This window comes from Coffea arabica, chromosome 11c, assembly GCF_036785885.1.
Source record: "Coffea arabica cultivar ET-39 chromosome 11c, Coffea Arabica ET-39 HiFi, whole genome shotgun sequence".
Taxonomy (NCBI): Eukaryota; Viridiplantae; Streptophyta; class Magnoliopsida; order Gentianales; family Rubiaceae; genus Coffea; species Coffea arabica.
In genome coordinates, this window is record NC_092330.1 from 34,868,821 (window position 1) to 34,885,713 (window position 16,893).

Below are 16,893 nucleotides of genomic sequence, written 5' to 3' on the forward strand. Positions count from 1 at the left end.
TATTAAATTTTTGAACAAATGTAAATGGCATGCAGATCAGATTAAAAAGATTGCCGTACTTCATTTTTTAAATTTATTAATGCATGCGAGTTGGATGATCAAGAAGTTTAAACATGGATCATTTGTTTTATGATTGCTGATGCTTACTGTACAGGCTTTACTGTTTTAGTTGTGAAATAGCTAGAGATGGAGATCTCATCTTTCACTTCCAATGTGGTTATCTGCTCATATCATATTTTGGTTCTTTTTTATTTCATAAAATCTAGAATTTAGAATAATTCAACAATTACATATAGGCGCAATTGGCACCTAGATGGGCTCCTGTTTCTCTATCACTGCATATAGATGGTATAACAAAACTACTACTTATGGAAATATCTTGCTTCACAAATAACAAAAAGAAAGAAAAAAGAGAATAATGGGAAGGATTTTGCATCATTGCACAGAATTAGATATTTGCTTGAAACATGTAAAGTTAACGTGCAGTAAAACAGAATATAACAAGAATATTTTGCCAAAAGATCATGGTAAATCTGAAAAATTATATATAGACAGGATCAAAGTAAATCAGGAGTAAATTCACCAACTTATGGGTATTTGATCTTTTTTTAAGTCAAGTTTAGAGAAATTCACCTCTACATTACCATGTATTTAACTTCCACTGTCTTTGAATATACTAAGTATTTGAATACCTCGTATAGGCAAAATTAACCTTAACTTGAGATATAGTCATGGCCTAATTCCTTAGGATCATGTGTTTTCTCATTACTAGGATTGATGTTTAAGTTCAACCTACAAGGCAAATGTCATCAAGATGAAATAGTCTTACAAGGAAATATTCAAGTTACATGTGCACTATAACCTCAAAAATCTATAAAAATTCAGTTAGCAGCCATAAAAAATTGACTAATTTATGATGATTAGGTACTATGTAATTATCCATGGCCCCATTGTGGACGAAAGTTCAACCACTCTGTAATGACTCGCACAGAGTGGAATGGTAAGAATCAGAGAAAAGGAAAGAGATTGAGGGAGATAAGGAGATGATCACAGAATAGGGTAGAAAGGAGAGGAAGAGTAGAGAATAGGAGAAAGACTGAGATATTACTGAGGAAGAAGATCTGAATTACAATCAAGCTACTTCTCTGTTAGACAGACCCCTTATTTATACAGATTTCAGTACAAGAATTGATCTGCAATTGGTTAACTAACTTTCCCGCCAAATAACTAACTTTCCAATTCTGTTGTAACAAAGCTCAGTCACGTGACCCTTCCTCTGTTATTCCATTTACTCTGCACAATTCCTTGCTGACTCATCTTGGACGCTTGTACCTGAAGTCTGAACTGATAATGGCCATAACAATACCTCCCCCTAAAAACAATCCTAGTCTCTAGGATTGACTGATTGTGAAGGCAGGAAATTGAGCATGAATGAACGACAGATCCTCCCAAGTAGCCTCCTCAGGTCCCATGTTTTCCCACTGCACCAACACCTGATCAATCTCTTGACTCTTCCTAGAAATAGTTCTCCTATCCAATACTGCTGAGGGCGCTACCTCAAACTCACCATCTGCATTCAAGGTAGGTAAGGTAGTGCTAACTGGAGCCTCCTTAGTGGACTTTTTAAGCAATGAAACATGAAAGACAAGATGGATGTTAGATCCTGCAGGTAGCTACAGCCTATAGGCTACAGTTCCCACTCTCTGCTCCACCTGATAGGGTCCAAAGTACTTGGCAGCCAGTTTTAAATTCCTTCTCACGGCCACAGAAGTTTGTTTGTACGGCTGGAGCTTCAGATAAGCCCACTCCCCCACTTCGAATTCCCTGTCACTCCTCCCCTTATCAGCCAACTGCTTCATTCTATTCTGAGCCTTTAGCAGGTTTTCTCTGAGCAAGGCATTCCACCCCAATCTCTCCTGTGCCCAATCTTCCACTGCAGCGACTAATGTGTCATCAGGCCTCAGATTTAGCTGAACAGGTTTGTAACCATACAAGGCCTGGAAAGGAGACATTTGCAGGCTGCTATGATAGTTGGTGTTATACCACCAATCAGCTGCAGGAAGCCATTTCCTCCACTTCCCTGGTTGATCCATGCATACCCCTCTCAGATAGTTCTCCACACACCTATTAACCCTCTCAGTCTGCCCATCAGTTTGAGGGTGGTAAGCAGAGGAGAGGTTGAGCTCTGTGCCCAATATTTTGAAAAGTTCCTGCCAGAATAAGCTAGTAAAAGCCCTGTCCCTATCAGAGACAATGTGTGTGGGTAATCCATGCAACCTAAAATTTTGATCAAAGAATGCCTCTGCTACACTTTTAGCTGTGTAATGTGTGGTCATAGGAATAAAATGTGCAAATTTAGTAAGCCTATCCACTACCACATAGATGACATTGCAACCAAACGACTTAGGTAACCCCTCAATGAAATCCATAGAAATCTGCTGCCAAGCTTGCTCAGGTATAGCTAGTGGCTGCAGTAGTCCTGGATAAGAACAATTTTCAATCTTACTCCTTTTGCATATATCACAACTCTGTACATATTGTTCCACTTCCTTCTTCATCCCCGGCCAATATACATAACTCTTGATCCTCTGATAAGTTCCATGATTTCCAGAATGCCCTCCCAAGCAAGAGTCATGGAAGCAGGAGATTAACTTTTGTCTTAACTCAGTGCCTGCTCCTATCCATATCCTACCTTTAAACCTCAGAATCCCTTGGTGATAAGAGTAATCAGGCAGTGCATCAGTTCCCATAGCCAACTTCAACAGTACCTCTTTAGCTGTATCATCACCAGCGTAGCTCTCAGCCACCATGGACAGCCATTGGGGCGTAATGGTAGTGAGAGAAAGTGCAGTTGCTTCTGCTGGACCCTCCTGTTCACCTCTTCTGGACAATGCATCTGCAACCACATTGTCCTTACCCTTCTTATACTGAATCTCATAATCCATTCCCATCAATTTAACCAGCCATTTCTGCTGAAGGGAAGTATTTATTTTCTGATCCAGCAAGTATTTGAGGTTCTCATGGTCAGTCTTTATAATGAAATGGTTACCTATCAAGTAATGTTTCCATTTTTGAACTGCAGTGATGAGTGATAGCAGCTCCTTCTCATAAGTGGATCTGGTCTGATTTTTCTGTCCCAACGCTTGACTGTGGTATGCTATAGGCCTCCCTTGTAGCATCAAAACTGCCCCAATAGCTACCTGACTCGCATCAGTTTCCAACAGAAATGGTTTTGAAAAATCAGGTAAAGCTAATACTGGTGTCCTGCTCATGGTCATTTTCAACTGCTGGAATGCAGATTCTGCAGTCGTACTCCATACAAATTGATCCTTCTTCAGCAGCTCAGTGAGAGGTTTGGCAATTTCCCCATACCCCTTAACAAACCTCCTGTAATACCCTGTCAAGCCCAAAAATCCTCTGAGGCCCTTCAAATAGGTAGGGGTTGGCCAGGACATCATAGCCTCTACCTTGGATGGATCAGTTGCCACCCCTTCACTGGTAATTATATGTCCCAGATATTCTACCTGATTCTGGCCAAATGAACACTTTGACATTTTTGCATACAAGGAGTGTTTTCTCAAGGTCTCTAAGATAATGGATAAGTGGTGTAGGTGAGTTTTGTGGTCTGGACTATAGATCAGGATGTCATCAAAGAATACAAGGACAAATTTTCTGATGTAAGGTTCAAAAACTGAATTCATTAGTGCCTGAAAGGTGGCGGGTGCATTGGTGAGTCCAAAAGGCATTACAAGAAACTCATATAGTCCAGAATGAGTCCTGAAGGCAGTTTTGGAAATGTCATCAGAGTTCATTCTGATTTGGTGATAACCTGATCGCAGGTCAATCTTAGAAAAAACCTTGGCTCCATGTAATTCATCTAGCAGGTCATCTATAATAGGAATTGGAAATTTATCTTTTATTGTAAGATTGTTTAGCTGCCTGTAATCAATACAAAGTCTCCAACTCCTATCCTTTTTTTTGACTAATAGAGCAGGGGATGCAAAGGGGCTATGGCTAATTTGTATAAGGCCAGAAGCTAGCATATCCTTCACTTGCCTGTCAATTTCATTTTTTTGAAAATGAGGGTATCTGTATGGGGGAATTTTGAAAGGTTTGGCATCTGGTTTAAGGGGAATATGGTGGTCATGGCATCTGTTAGGAGGGAGAGTTTTAGGTTCTGTAAAAATGTCATCATATTTGGCCAACAATTCAGTGAGAGAATCTGGTACATACATTACCTGTGAGTTGTGGATTTTCACCATGCAAGACTGCTACAGAGCCCTCCTGATCTTATGCCTGACATACTTGTGAGCTGATGAGCCTTGCTGCATCCTGACGTTGGCAGTGCTGGAGTCTCCTCTTAGCACCACCTGCTCACCTTCCTTTTCAAAAGACAGGTGTAATTTCTTGAAGTCGAAAGTGATAGGACTGTAGGATTTCATCCAATCCACTCCCAATATCAAATCATAAGGTTCCAGGTCCAAGACAAACACATCATGAGTAAAGGTGTGGCCCTGCATATCCCACTGCATCCCAGGAATCCAGTGGTCACAATGCAACTCCTTGCCATCAGCTATCTTAACCATAAAAGGCCTATGCCCCTGCACCATCTCTGGATACATCTGAGCCACAGAGCTCTTGATAAAGCAGTTAGTACTGCCCCCATCAAGGAGGATGGTCAGTTGACGTCCTCTATACTGCCCCAGCATTTTGATGATGCTAGATGATAATTCTCCTGACATTGCATGCAAGGTCAGCTCCACCTCATGTTCAGGCTGGTTCCCCTTGTACTCAATAATTTCCTCCTCTTCTGCTATCTGATCTGCCTCACCTTTTTCCCCATCGTCTGCTAACAACATGTGGATTCCCTTACTTTTGCAGTTATGCCCTGGACTAAATTTTTCCCCACATCTAAAACACAGGTTATGGTCCTTCCTGTATTGAAATTCAGTAGGGGAGATCCTCTTGAAAACCTGTTGTGAGTTGGATCTCCTACTGTAATCTGGGGACAGAGTACCAGTCTGCCTAACTCCAGGATCCTGCACTCCCTTGGTAGAACCATAAGAATTTGACTGGGGGGCACTTTTGAGTGAAATTCTGTTGGACTTGTGTAGTAGCTCCAGGTGGTGTTCCTGCCATCTAGCCATTTCAAATGCAGCTTGCAGACTAAGAGGCCTATGCATCTTTACAGCAGATTTGATTTCCCCCCTCAATCCACTTAGAAAACTAGCAATGTAATAAGATTCTGTCAGTTCAGGTATCTGGAGCATTACAATTGACCTCAATTCACTACAAGAAAAAAGGTCATTAGTGACAACATTTCTTTGTGACGACAAAAAGTCGTCACAAAATGAGGTTGTTTAGTCACGACTTTGAAGGTTGTCACAATTGACTCAAAGCAACTCAGTTTTCAGTGACAACTTTTAATTGTCGTCACAAAACTACTTCGCGCCATGGGACTTGGAAGGCGCGAGTTTTGCGATAGTGACGACTTGATAAAAGTTGTCAGTAATTCTACCACTTTCTTTGACAACTTTTCGTTGTTGTCACTGTTTATGTTTATTGACGACCAATTTTTGTCAATAAAACTATAGTGTAGTTAGTGACAACATAAGTATCATCACTAACTTGAACATCTCTAATGCATTTATTTAATTGTGAGCCTCAATATTAATTTATTTTTTTTAAATTTGATGATTTATTAACTATGACTTTATTTAATTGTGAGCCTCAATATTAATTTAATTTTTTTTTTAAAATTTGATGATTTATTAAACTAGTCATAGTTACTTAAATATTAATTTAAGTTATTTACGGACGACTTTTTGTTGTCGTCACTGATCACTAAAAAAAAAGTTATTAGTGATGACAATAAGTCGTCACAAAAGGAGCTTCTTTAGTCGCGACACCTAAAGTTGTCACAATTGTATCAAAGCAACTAAATGTTTAGTGACGACCCATTATTTTCGTCACAAACTACACTGCAAGAAATATGGTCATTAGTGACAACATTTTTTTGTGACGACAAAAGTCGTCACAAAACGTGGTTGTTTAGTGACGACAAGGAAAGTTGTCATAATTCCTCAAAGCAACTAAGTCTTCAGTGACGACCTTGAAAAAGTTGTCACTAAAATGATCTCTATAGTGACAACTTCTAATATCATCACTGTCACTCTACCGATTCGGATTTAGTGACAAGAATTAATTGTCACTGTTTAAAGTAATTATTTTTAAGTCACTTTCATTAATTCTACTGTGTCACCCTAACTTTTGCGATTTAGCCCCAAATGTTGTAAAAAATTCCATTAATTCCATTATGATACCTTAACTTTTACAATTTAGCTCCATATGTAGTACACCATTTTCTTTAATTCTATTATTACTCCCTAACTTTTGTAATTTAGCCCCATATGTAATTCATCAATTTCATTAATTATATTATGGCACTCTAACTTTTGCAATTTAACCCCATTATGTAATACACCAATTTTATTATTTCTATTATGGCACCCTAGCTTTTACAATTTAGCCCCTATTTTTTATTATTTCTATTATTGCGAATGGTATCTTGATAAACTATGCATAAATATTTTATAATTTTCTCAAAGTTAAGTAATAATTTGTTATAAACTCTAAAGATATATCTTTCATTACAATAGTTATAAGGCAGGTAGGTCTTTTTATCAATGGAATAAGAAATTTATGCCAGATTTATCTTTTGTACTACATGCCAAGTAGTATTAGCAAAGGAATAACAAAGTACTACAAAGTAATTAACAAAATAGCCTTCAGGGAGTGTAGTTTATGGGCAAATGAGCATTATCTATTCAAAGTACCAACTTTTTATGGGTATTTTACTTTCAAACATATAATTTATGATAAATTTATAAATGTTTGTAAGTAAAATTCAAAAAGTGTTACACTGATTTCTTACAAAACGAAAACTGGCAGGTTATCTTTTCAACATAAATTAAATTTTTTTAAAAAAAGAAATGACCCATAAAGTACCAACTCTTCGTGGGTTTCCTCCATTACATGAACAAATATTCTGCTCTTTATGGGCATTTCACTCTGAATCATTTAATTTATGTTAAATACATAAATGTTTGTAAGTAAAATTCAAAAAGTGTTGCACTAATATTTTTATGAAAGGGAAACTGGTAGGTTTTGTATTTAACATAAATTAAATATGTGAAAGCAAAAAAAAAAAAAAGAAATTACCCATAAATCTATGTCTTGCAAATCTAAACTAGTAAAATAGTTTCAAACAAAATTAAACATTAAAATAAACTGTAATTTATACACATTAAAATATCTGTAATTAATACACATTTTGCAACTACTACTTTGTGTTTTCTCTGTAATGAATTTTTTAACTATTGAGAACTTAAGTTTTGTCTTGCAAATCTATACTAGTACAATAGTTTTAAACAAAATTAAACATTAAAATAAATGTTTGAAAAAGAACAAAAGCACATTTATTACTTGCAGTAATGTACCAAAATTTTCTCAACCATTATCAATATTTTCACAAAACTATTAAAAACTAGCAATTGACAATATTAAAAACTAGCAATTTAATTAGTGACGACTTTTCTTGTCATTATAATCTTGAATAAATTAGTGATAACATTATGTCATCACTAAATTTTCTTTGATTTTGACTTAACAATAATGTCTTATTAATAGCATTTGATTATTTTTAATGAAAGTCTGTTATAACCATATGTAGACACCAAATTTTTGGTGTAATTTTATTTTTCATGTTAGTTTTATTTATTACTTTTATTTTCTTTAGTCTTTTATTATTTTTATTTATTTTATTTAAGTCATTTTAGCATAAAACTTGAAAAAAGAAGAAAAAGATGAAAATGAAAGAAAAAGAAATGACAAAAAGGAATTTTTGGAAAAAGAAAATGAGAGGAAAAGGCTTGCGGCAAGCCGCGGATAAAAAAAAGGAAAGACGGGAAAATTTGAAAAAAAAGAGGTAAGGAAGCAAAAACAGAAAAATCTGAGAGAAGGGCAAGAGGGGAGACGGATGGAAGAGAAAAGGGGGCTACGGCAAGCTGGAAATTTGGGGGTTACGAGAAAAGAAACAAGGGGGGGCTCGGCTGAGAAAAAACCAGGGAGGATTACGGCTGGAAAATCTGATGAGGAAGGAACCGAACAAAGGAAAACTGAGAAGGAACCCGCGGCTGAAGATCTGAAATTAGGAGGAGGAGCTTCTCGGCAAAGGCTGAACCAAAAACAGAAAAAAAGAGAGGACAAGAGTGGCAGCGGCTAGAGAAAAATCTGGGAGGAGGGGGAGACAACGAAAAACAGAGCAAGGAAGGGAACAAGGAAAAACAGAGAGGAGCTCTCGGTTGCGGCTGAAAGAAAAAAAACAGAGAGAAAGGCAGGGGCTCGTCAATAAAGGGGGGTCGGCTAAAAAACAAGAAAAGGGAGGAAATGGGGAGCTGGGGCCGAACAGAGGAAAATCTGAGAAGGGAAATAGCGAAGGGAAGAAACAGAAAAAAAGAGCAAGGCAGCCAAGGACTGGAGGGGCCTTCGCGTCGCCATTGAGTTCACCGTTCAGAACCGCCAGGCCAAAGTGGCGGTGGTTCCCTCCGTTGCCGCTCTGGTCATCAAGGCCCTGAAGGAGCCCAAGACGACAGCGACGACGAAGAACCTAATAGAAAATCCAAAGCAGAGGCGCAAAGCTGCAATAACAATCGAGCAAGGAAGATACGTCCGTAGAGTTGCCGGAACCACCAGTCCGCATCCGCCGCTGTTTGCTCCCTCCGTCGACCACCACCAGCGCTGCCATCATCCAGATTCGATTCAACCTCAGAAATTGAAAGCACTGTAAGTTTCCTCCTTAAGTTTCAGCCCTTTTCAATCTTGTGAAGCATGTCTGCCGTGACTTCACTCGTGGCTATGTTTCTGAATTTGAAGTATCTGCTTCTTATGATTTTGGTTGGGTTAAATTGTCTTGGGTTGCTGATAAAGTTCTGGGCTAGTTATAGTTTCAATTTGAGCAAAAATCTAGTAAAATGTTAATGCCCGTTTGTTGCTCGATAGAATGCCTAGCCGAAAGTCCTGCTTGGGAAAAATGATTTTGCCGCACTTTGTTAGAACAGCCCACCGTTTGGAGTTTTCATACGACTCATTACTTGATGTTTGTTTATGGGGGACAAAGCCAAGAGATGTTGGAGTCTTTTGTTTCTATTTTGCTGTCTTGCAATGTTTAGTGTGTGTTTGTACGTATGGGATGAAAAGAAAAATTCCAGTCAGTCCAACGTCGGCTGAAGTGATGATTTCTAGTCTTGTTGAAGTCTCGTTGAAGTGATAATTTCCAGTCCAGCCTTTCTTGTCATTTTAGTTGCTAGAATCTGTTTAGGATCTGTTTTCTCTCCGTATGGTATGATAACTTTTTGGATGGCTTGAAAGGTTGCTGTTTATTTGGGGTTTTGTTACCTGCGTCTGACCTGAAATGTTCCGTTGCAAAGTTGCAGATGTTTGAATAAGAAAGCTCCTTCGAATTAGATTTGCATGCTCCTTTGTGAATAAGTTTTCCAGTTTTGCATGTTACTCTTTTCGGAATTTTTGTGCTTAAGTCCAAGGATTTCTATGTCGAAAATTATGAGAAATATTTGATGATCCTGTCGCTTGGATTTAGTTTGCCTTGCACTTAGTTTGGCACACAAGAATCTGGACAGACCCTTTTCTTTCCTTTACTTGTTGAAGTTCAGGCTTTGTTTGAACTGTTTGGTCCGTTTGTGGCTTGATAGGTATACCACCTATGCATTCACCCCAAGCTGTCTTCTTGTTGTCTAGTCGTATGGTTGGGTCTTTTGGGTAGAGGCTGTTGCATTTGGGCAGCCTTTCTTCTTTTTTTATTCGCTGGTGTTTTGATCAATCGAGATTGTGATTTGCTAGTCATTTTTAGAACACCATGTTATAGTTTCATTGTCCTGTGTGATGCTGAAATTTCTTGACTTGTTAGAAGTGTTCATGTTGGCTTGATATTTGACTGCAATGAACTATCCAAACTTCCTGCAAGTTTCACTTCTTCTGGGCTGCATTTTTTTCGGCTGCTGAATTTTTGCGTGTTGCTTGGCACGTTTGTTTTGTCCGTCATTTGGGCTGAGATGTCGTGAGAATGTTTGGGAATTTAATAGTAGAGGCCAACAGTTTGCTTGATTTGTAGTTACCGAAAGGAAAAATCTGCTGCAATAAGTCTGAAGTTTTTTTTAGTTTTGTCGCAGCAGAGGAACAAATAACCTCTTTTCGTATGTTCTCATGCTTTGGTTTTGGGTTGGAGTAGTTCAGGATCTTTTATGTCATTTAGTTGAGCTGTTTTTTCCTTTTTACCTCTCCTTAATTCCATGCTCCTATGGTGGGTAATTGAACGAATAAACTAGAATTCGTTTGAGTTGGAATGCATGAATGTAGCTAAGCTGGAAGAGCAGAGACGGTCTTAATTTGGTTTATTTTCTTTTTCTTTCGGCTCATGTTTGTCTTCCTGCGCATATATAGAAGCTGAGACATCACAGAAATAGACCCATGAATGATTGCTAACTTGCTCGCTTTTCATAGTTTTTCCCTCCTCTCTTTGTTTGCATGTCACGGCTATGTCTCATTTGAGCTGTGTGGGCTGCTAAATGGTTTGAGTTGCAGGAAGTTCTCTTTAGTTGCTACATTTGTTTCGGCAAAAGGCTTCGCCTGAATTCCGTTTGCATGAAGATTTTCAGCATTTCTGATTTTTGTCATTCATTTGCAATGCATGATTAAGAATTTGAGTTCGGGTTTTGGTTTGAGAAATCTGTGAACCTGCCAATGCAAAAAATAGCAGAATCTTAGCATGAGAAACAATGTAAAGGACTTGGCTGCATTTTTTTGTTTTCTTTTCGGTCAGTTCAAGTGATTTATGGGAACACCCTTTTGCACAATAAAAGTATTTGGATGACCGGAGAGATTTTTGTCTACTTTTTCAGTGTCTCCGGTTCAATGCATAACATAATTAGGAAAATACCCATGTTTTTGGTTGATAGGAATGTGGAATCGTTTGTTGCTGTCCTTTGACATCTTATTAAAATAAAGAAGTGGAACAATTCTGCCCATATAATCCTTGGCTCTTAATGAATGTTATTAAACTTCCATCCTCTAGTAGACTCTATTTCCGAACTACCCATATAATGTCTCTTTTTCTACTCTTTGTATAGCCACTATCTAGATGAGACTTAAAACAAATGATTCACTTTATTTTTTGGTGACTCCTTAACTAATTTTCCTTGTTTTAATTTTTCTATCATCTACTAATAACTTTACTATTTTATTGCAGATATATTGCTCATTTTAGAGGTTTGGAAGATTAGCAGTACGGCTTACGTGTCGACTCAAAAACTATGGTTATAGTGCTATCTTAAGTTTAGAAAATGTTTCGGTAGCACGGAAAATGTTTTGGGACTTGGAATTGTTTTTTAGTGTAGCCTTGACTTATATGGCAAATTTTGCTCTATTGAAACTTATCAAACTATTTGTAGTGTGATGTTGCACTTATTTATGACATTTGAATATTTAATATGTTATTATGGCATTTCCTATTGTAACGGGTGTCTACGTTTGTTATTTATTAAACATTGCTGATGTTTTCATTTTTTAGATATTATTGTAGTAGGAAAATCATCAAACTACACATTGCAAGGTGTTGTAAATGAGTAGCATTTCTCAAGCAGGCTGTCTTTATTGACAATTGTTGTTGTCACTGAATCAAAACTATTCATTGATAAGAAGTTGTTGTCACAGTTGATAAGGGGTTTATTGACAACAAAGTTGTCACTAATTAATAGATACACTGACTATGTTGCTTCATGCATCATTGACAAGAAAGCATGTCGTCACTAAATTTGTAGCTTTTATTGACAACATATCTTGTCATAAAAAAGTTTTTATTCACTGACGACTTTAAAGTCGTCACTGTATTTGTAGCTTTTATTGACAACATATCTTGTCATAAAAAAGTTTTTATTCACTGACGACTTTAAAGTCGTCACTGTATACTTTTACCGACGGAGATTCAGTGACGACTCTGTGACAACCGAAATGTTGTCAATAAAAGTCATCAGTGACGACTTTTTGTTTTTTTGTGACGAAAAGTAGTTGTCATTGAAGACCAAAATTCTTGTAGTGATTCTTCGAACTTTTCTTGATAAGCCAGCACAGAGGAGGATTGGCTAAGCTTGCTGAATTCCTCTACTGCGTCTGCTTCACCTACATTGCTGAATCTTCTACACACCTCCAAACCAAAATCCTTCCATTGAACCACTCCTCTGTCTTTTTTAAAATTTTGATACCAGAGATTTGCCTTGCCATCTAAGTGTAATTCCACCAGATCCATCTGCTGATCCTCAGGAGTGTGGAATAGGTGAAAAAATTTTTCACACTTCCTGATTCATTCCTTGGGACTGTGGCCTTCAAACCTGGGAAAATCTAACCTGGGAACCCCCATTGGCCAATGCTGACCATCTCCTCTGGTCGAATGACCAAATTCACCTTGTCGAACACCTTGTGCTCCAATACTTCTATTATTAGGAGTTCTCTCTGCTGAGCTTGTAGGATTCCCCAAAATGCCCCTATCACCTTGTAGACTTCTCAAAATGGAACTGAGTTGAGTACTCATGAAGCTTTTCAGCTCTGTGCTATTGGTTTCCATCAGAGCTCGCATCTCTCTTTGATTACCTTCCAACCGCTCCTCCATAGCCTGTTTGTCAGCAACCAAGGAATCAATGACCGCTTGAATCCTGGCCTCTTGTTTCCTGAGTTGCTCTTCGAAGCTCTTCATTCTAGTACCTTCTGCCATAATCTTCAGCAGTGCGAAGCTTGCAATCCAAGGATCGCAAGCTCTGATACCACTGTAATGACTCGCACAGAGTGGAATGGTAAGAATCAGAGAAAAGGAAAGAGATTGAGGGAGATAAGGAGATGATCACAGAATAGGGTAGAAAGGAGAGGAAGAGTAGAGAATAGGAGAAAGACTGAGATATTACTGAGGAAGAAGATCTGAATTACAATCAAGCTACTTCTCTGTTAGACAGACCCCTTATTTATACAGATTTCAGTACAAGAATTGATCTGCAATTGGTTAACTAACTTTCCCGCCAAATAACTAACTTTCCAATTCTGTTGTAACAAAGCTCAGTCACGTGACCCTTCCTCTGTTATCCCATTTACTCTGCACAATTCCTTGCTGACTCATCTTGGACGCTTGTACCTGAAGTCTGAACTGATAATGGCCATAACACACTCAGCAGATTGTTATTACTTCTTCAAAGAAGCGAATTAACAAAGGAAGAAGAAAAGTCAATTTTGATTGGATTTCGAATCTCCATGAATGCAAAAATATGGCCTGAATGAGAATACAACTATTTCATTCCAACACTTGCTTAAAGAAACTAGTCATCTCAACTCCACCACTGAAGTCAGATGGATGAAGCTAAGATTCTTGTGGACTTGCTACTTGAGGACCTTGAATTGGCACTGAGAGATAACTCATATTCGGTCCTTTCTGGAGAGAGTCCAATGGTGATTTCACTCTATGAAGATCTCAAAATCATAAAATCTTTTCTGGAAAGAATTCAACATGCCCCCATTGATCAAAAGCAACTCCAATCTTTCTTTGTCACAGAGATTAGAGATGTGGTCTTGAAGATGTTGGTGGATGTTGACTCTTATATCGTCAATACTTTCACAAAGAATGAAGGAAATTTTGGAACGGAGATTGGCAGTCTCTTTCAGCTTTCACCTGAGCTTTCCTTTCGAGCAAAACAGATTGACTTGTACAAGAAAGAGATTTTGGAAATTCACAATGATGCCTTAATTGGTCCCTCTGTGACAACAATCAAAGATGTTGGAGAAGTTTCATTGAAAACCAGGAGCAGAACTCTCAGCTTTCTAATGGATGAAAAGATGGTAGGCTTTCAGGATGAGGCAACTGCACTGCTGGACAGGCTTACTGGCGGGGAACAGATGCAGCTTGAAGTGATTTCCATTGTTGGGATGGCAGGAATTGGCAAGACAAAATTGGCAAAAACATTGTACAATGATCCAGTTGTTGTTCATCACTTCCATGTACGTGGATGGGCAACCACTAGTGATAGTGGTCTACTTGAGGTAAACAATATATTGCAGGACATCTTAAGTTGCATTATCAATGCCAAAGAAAACGTAAATAAAATGACTTACAAGCAAATGGAAGAGAAGTTAATGAACTGTTTAAAGGGGAAGAGATATTTGGTTGTGATTGATGGTTTAAGGAACTGGGATCCATTTTCTCTGAGGGGCTTTGGTAGATTCTTCCCAAATGATTGTGCTGGTAGTAAAATTTTGTTGACTAGCAGGACCAAAGAAGTAGCTTTGAGATTGAACCCAAGCAGCCCCCTTCATTTTTTGCGCTATTTAAGCCATAGTGAGAGTTGGAGATTATTTGAGAGTAAAGTATTTACCAATACGAGATGCCCCCTTGAGTTGATGGAAGTTGGAAAGGAAATTCTTTCAAAGTGCTGTGGACTCCCACTTTCAATTGTTGTTTTAGCTGGAGTTCTACAGAAAGATATCTCGCGAGAGTGGTGGATGCATATTGCTGAAGATATGACTTCGGCTGTTGGGGGTGAAGAAGAACAACTCATGCATATTTTAGCCATTGGTTATGAGCACTTGCCTGACTGGTTGAAACCATGCTTTCTTCATCCAGGATCATTTCCTAAAGGCTATGAAATCCCTGTCAAGAAATTAGTCCGGTCATGGACTGCTGGGAGATTCATAAAGCATAATGGTGAAAACAAAACGGAAGATGTAGCCGACGATTATCTGTCGTATCTAGTTGACAGAAGTCTAGTTATAGTTTCCAAGAGAAGATCCAATGGTGGGATAAAGACTTGCTATATCCATGATTTCTTGTGGGATTTATGTCTCAAGAAAGCTAAGGATAACATGCTGCTGAGGCCAATTTGTATTTATGAACAAACTTCTCTTTTCTCAACTGCTCAGTTAACTTTTCTTCTCTACTATGCTCAAGGTGTACCAGATCTAGATCCACCTTATCATTTCTTTGATTCTCTGAAAGACTTGAGGATAAGTTTTCCTAAGACGGAATCATTAGTGACAAAACTTCTCATAGTGTTGGATTTAGAAAACATCATCCTACAAGTCTTTCCTCAAGAGATATTAGTGATGGTTCATTTGAAGTACTTGTCACTTAATATTCCTTCCCTGAGGAAGCTTCCACTCCTGTGTAACTTTTGGAACCTGGAAACCTTCATTCTTGTCACAGAAAAGGGGGCAACTGTCACCTTACCACATGACATTTGGAAAATGGTAAACCTAAGGCATTTGCACATTTCAGGGGAGCTGGAATTTGAAAGAGCCTGTTCAAGTTCTTCAAGTCCCTTTATGCTGGACAATCTGCAAACCATTTCTCAGTTATGTCCTTCAAGTTGTATCAAGGATATATTGGCAAAGATGCCCAACCTAGTAAACTTAGGATGCAATCTATCTTTTTCAAACACTGCTAAAGATTTTCTGTTCCCTGATCTTTCCATTTTAAAACTACTGGAAACATTAAAATTTGATATTCAAACTTGGGGAACACTACAGTTCTGTTACAGTAGTCCTCAGCCAACTTCATTTCCTCCAAGCTTGAAGAAGCTGACTCTGATAGGTAGTCTGGATTGGAAAGAGATGTCAACCATTGGGAGGTTGCCAAACTTAGAAGTTCTAAAAGTGAAAAACAATTTCTTCAATGGACAGCAATGGGAAACTAGTGATGAGGGGTTTCATCATCTCAAATTCTTGAAACTTTCACATACAAATCTTCAACGCTGGATTGCCTCGAGTAGCAGCTTCCCTTGCCTCGAGCACTTGGTGCTGCATAGATGTCTCGTACTGGAGGAAATACCACCTAGCATTGGAGATATCCAAACTCTGCAGGTGATTGAGGTCAGTCATTCATCACCAGCTGCAGCAGATTCTGTTTGGCAAATTCAAGAATCACAGAAGTATATGGGTAATTTTGAACTCAAGGTCTTTACTCAACCCCTTTGTGAAGTGGAATAGAGGGATCTTTCAGTCTTTGATGTCTGAGCATTTATGGAAATAGAAAAGAATTTTCAGAAAGTTTGAAATGGCTTCTTAGGTTTCAATCATTCGCTGCATAAATTGTTGTTAGGGGTGTGATATGATATTTAAAGTTCAGCAATTCCAGTTTTGGTTTCATTTTAATGACAGGAATTGAATCAAACTGTTGTCAACATTTTGCCTGGTTTCTCAGCTCTGCAAGTTTTGGTCTTACTTCGACCAATGCCATCTGCCAATAGCATGTAAATAAATAACTACAATTTTCAGCTGCTGTTAAAATTTTTTGTACGGTGTTTCTCCATATGTTCATTCCCTCATGATTCTTGTAAAAAAATTTCATAATTGTTAAACCAAGTTTATTAGTTTAGAAGGCACCGTATATATTTTTTCAGCATTTCATTCTCAAGCAAAGTTTTCAGTTGCTTTCTGGTTTTAATAGTTTGAATGTAATATATTGTGTTTTTTTTCCCATGTGATAACATCTATACTATTTCTAATCCATTCCAAATTAGAAGGAAGAACACAATTGAGTCATGTAAGGGGCTAAAGGGAAAATTTTATCCAACTCATATGAATGCACTATCCTACCTTCTACGGATTTTTTCATCAATAGGTGCTGGATTTTTAACATTCGACCGATAGGCCAAAGACAAGTTGGTTTGTCTCATCATTAATTTATTGGGTTTAATTTGTTTCTTACTCACCGAATCGTGGGGTGTAAGTAGGATACTTTTTGTTGGTATATTCAATTGACAAAGTTGAAGAGCATCTTGTTCCAAT

General features: G+C 38.0%; 1 protein-coding gene and 1 long non-coding RNA gene across 2 annotated transcripts; both read left to right on the forward strand.

Annotated features, from left to right (window-relative positions):
* The first annotated feature begins 7,935 nt into the window (after nucleotides 1-7,935).
* Nucleotides 7,936-11,591, forward strand: LOC113719327 (uncharacterized). The gene is made up of 2 exons (XR_003454854.2): nucleotides 7,936-8,844; nucleotides 11,324-11,591. It is a non-coding gene; the product is annotated as an uncharacterized lncRNA (long non-coding RNA).
* A 1,873-nt stretch (nucleotides 11,592-13,464) lies between these two features.
* Nucleotides 13,465-16,092, forward strand: LOC113718447 (putative late blight resistance protein homolog R1B-17). The gene has a single exon (XM_027243352.1). The coding sequence runs from the start codon at nucleotides 13,465-13,467 to the stop codon at nucleotides 16,090-16,092; it is 2,628 nt and encodes an 875-aa protein (XP_027099153.1).
* Nucleotides 16,093-16,893: the final 801 nt, after the last annotated feature.

Coding starts and splice junctions, on each gene's coding strand:
- LOC113718447 (XM_027243352.1), top strand. CDS start 13,465: ATGGATGAAGCTAAGATTCTTGTGGACTTGCTACTTGAGGACCTTGAA.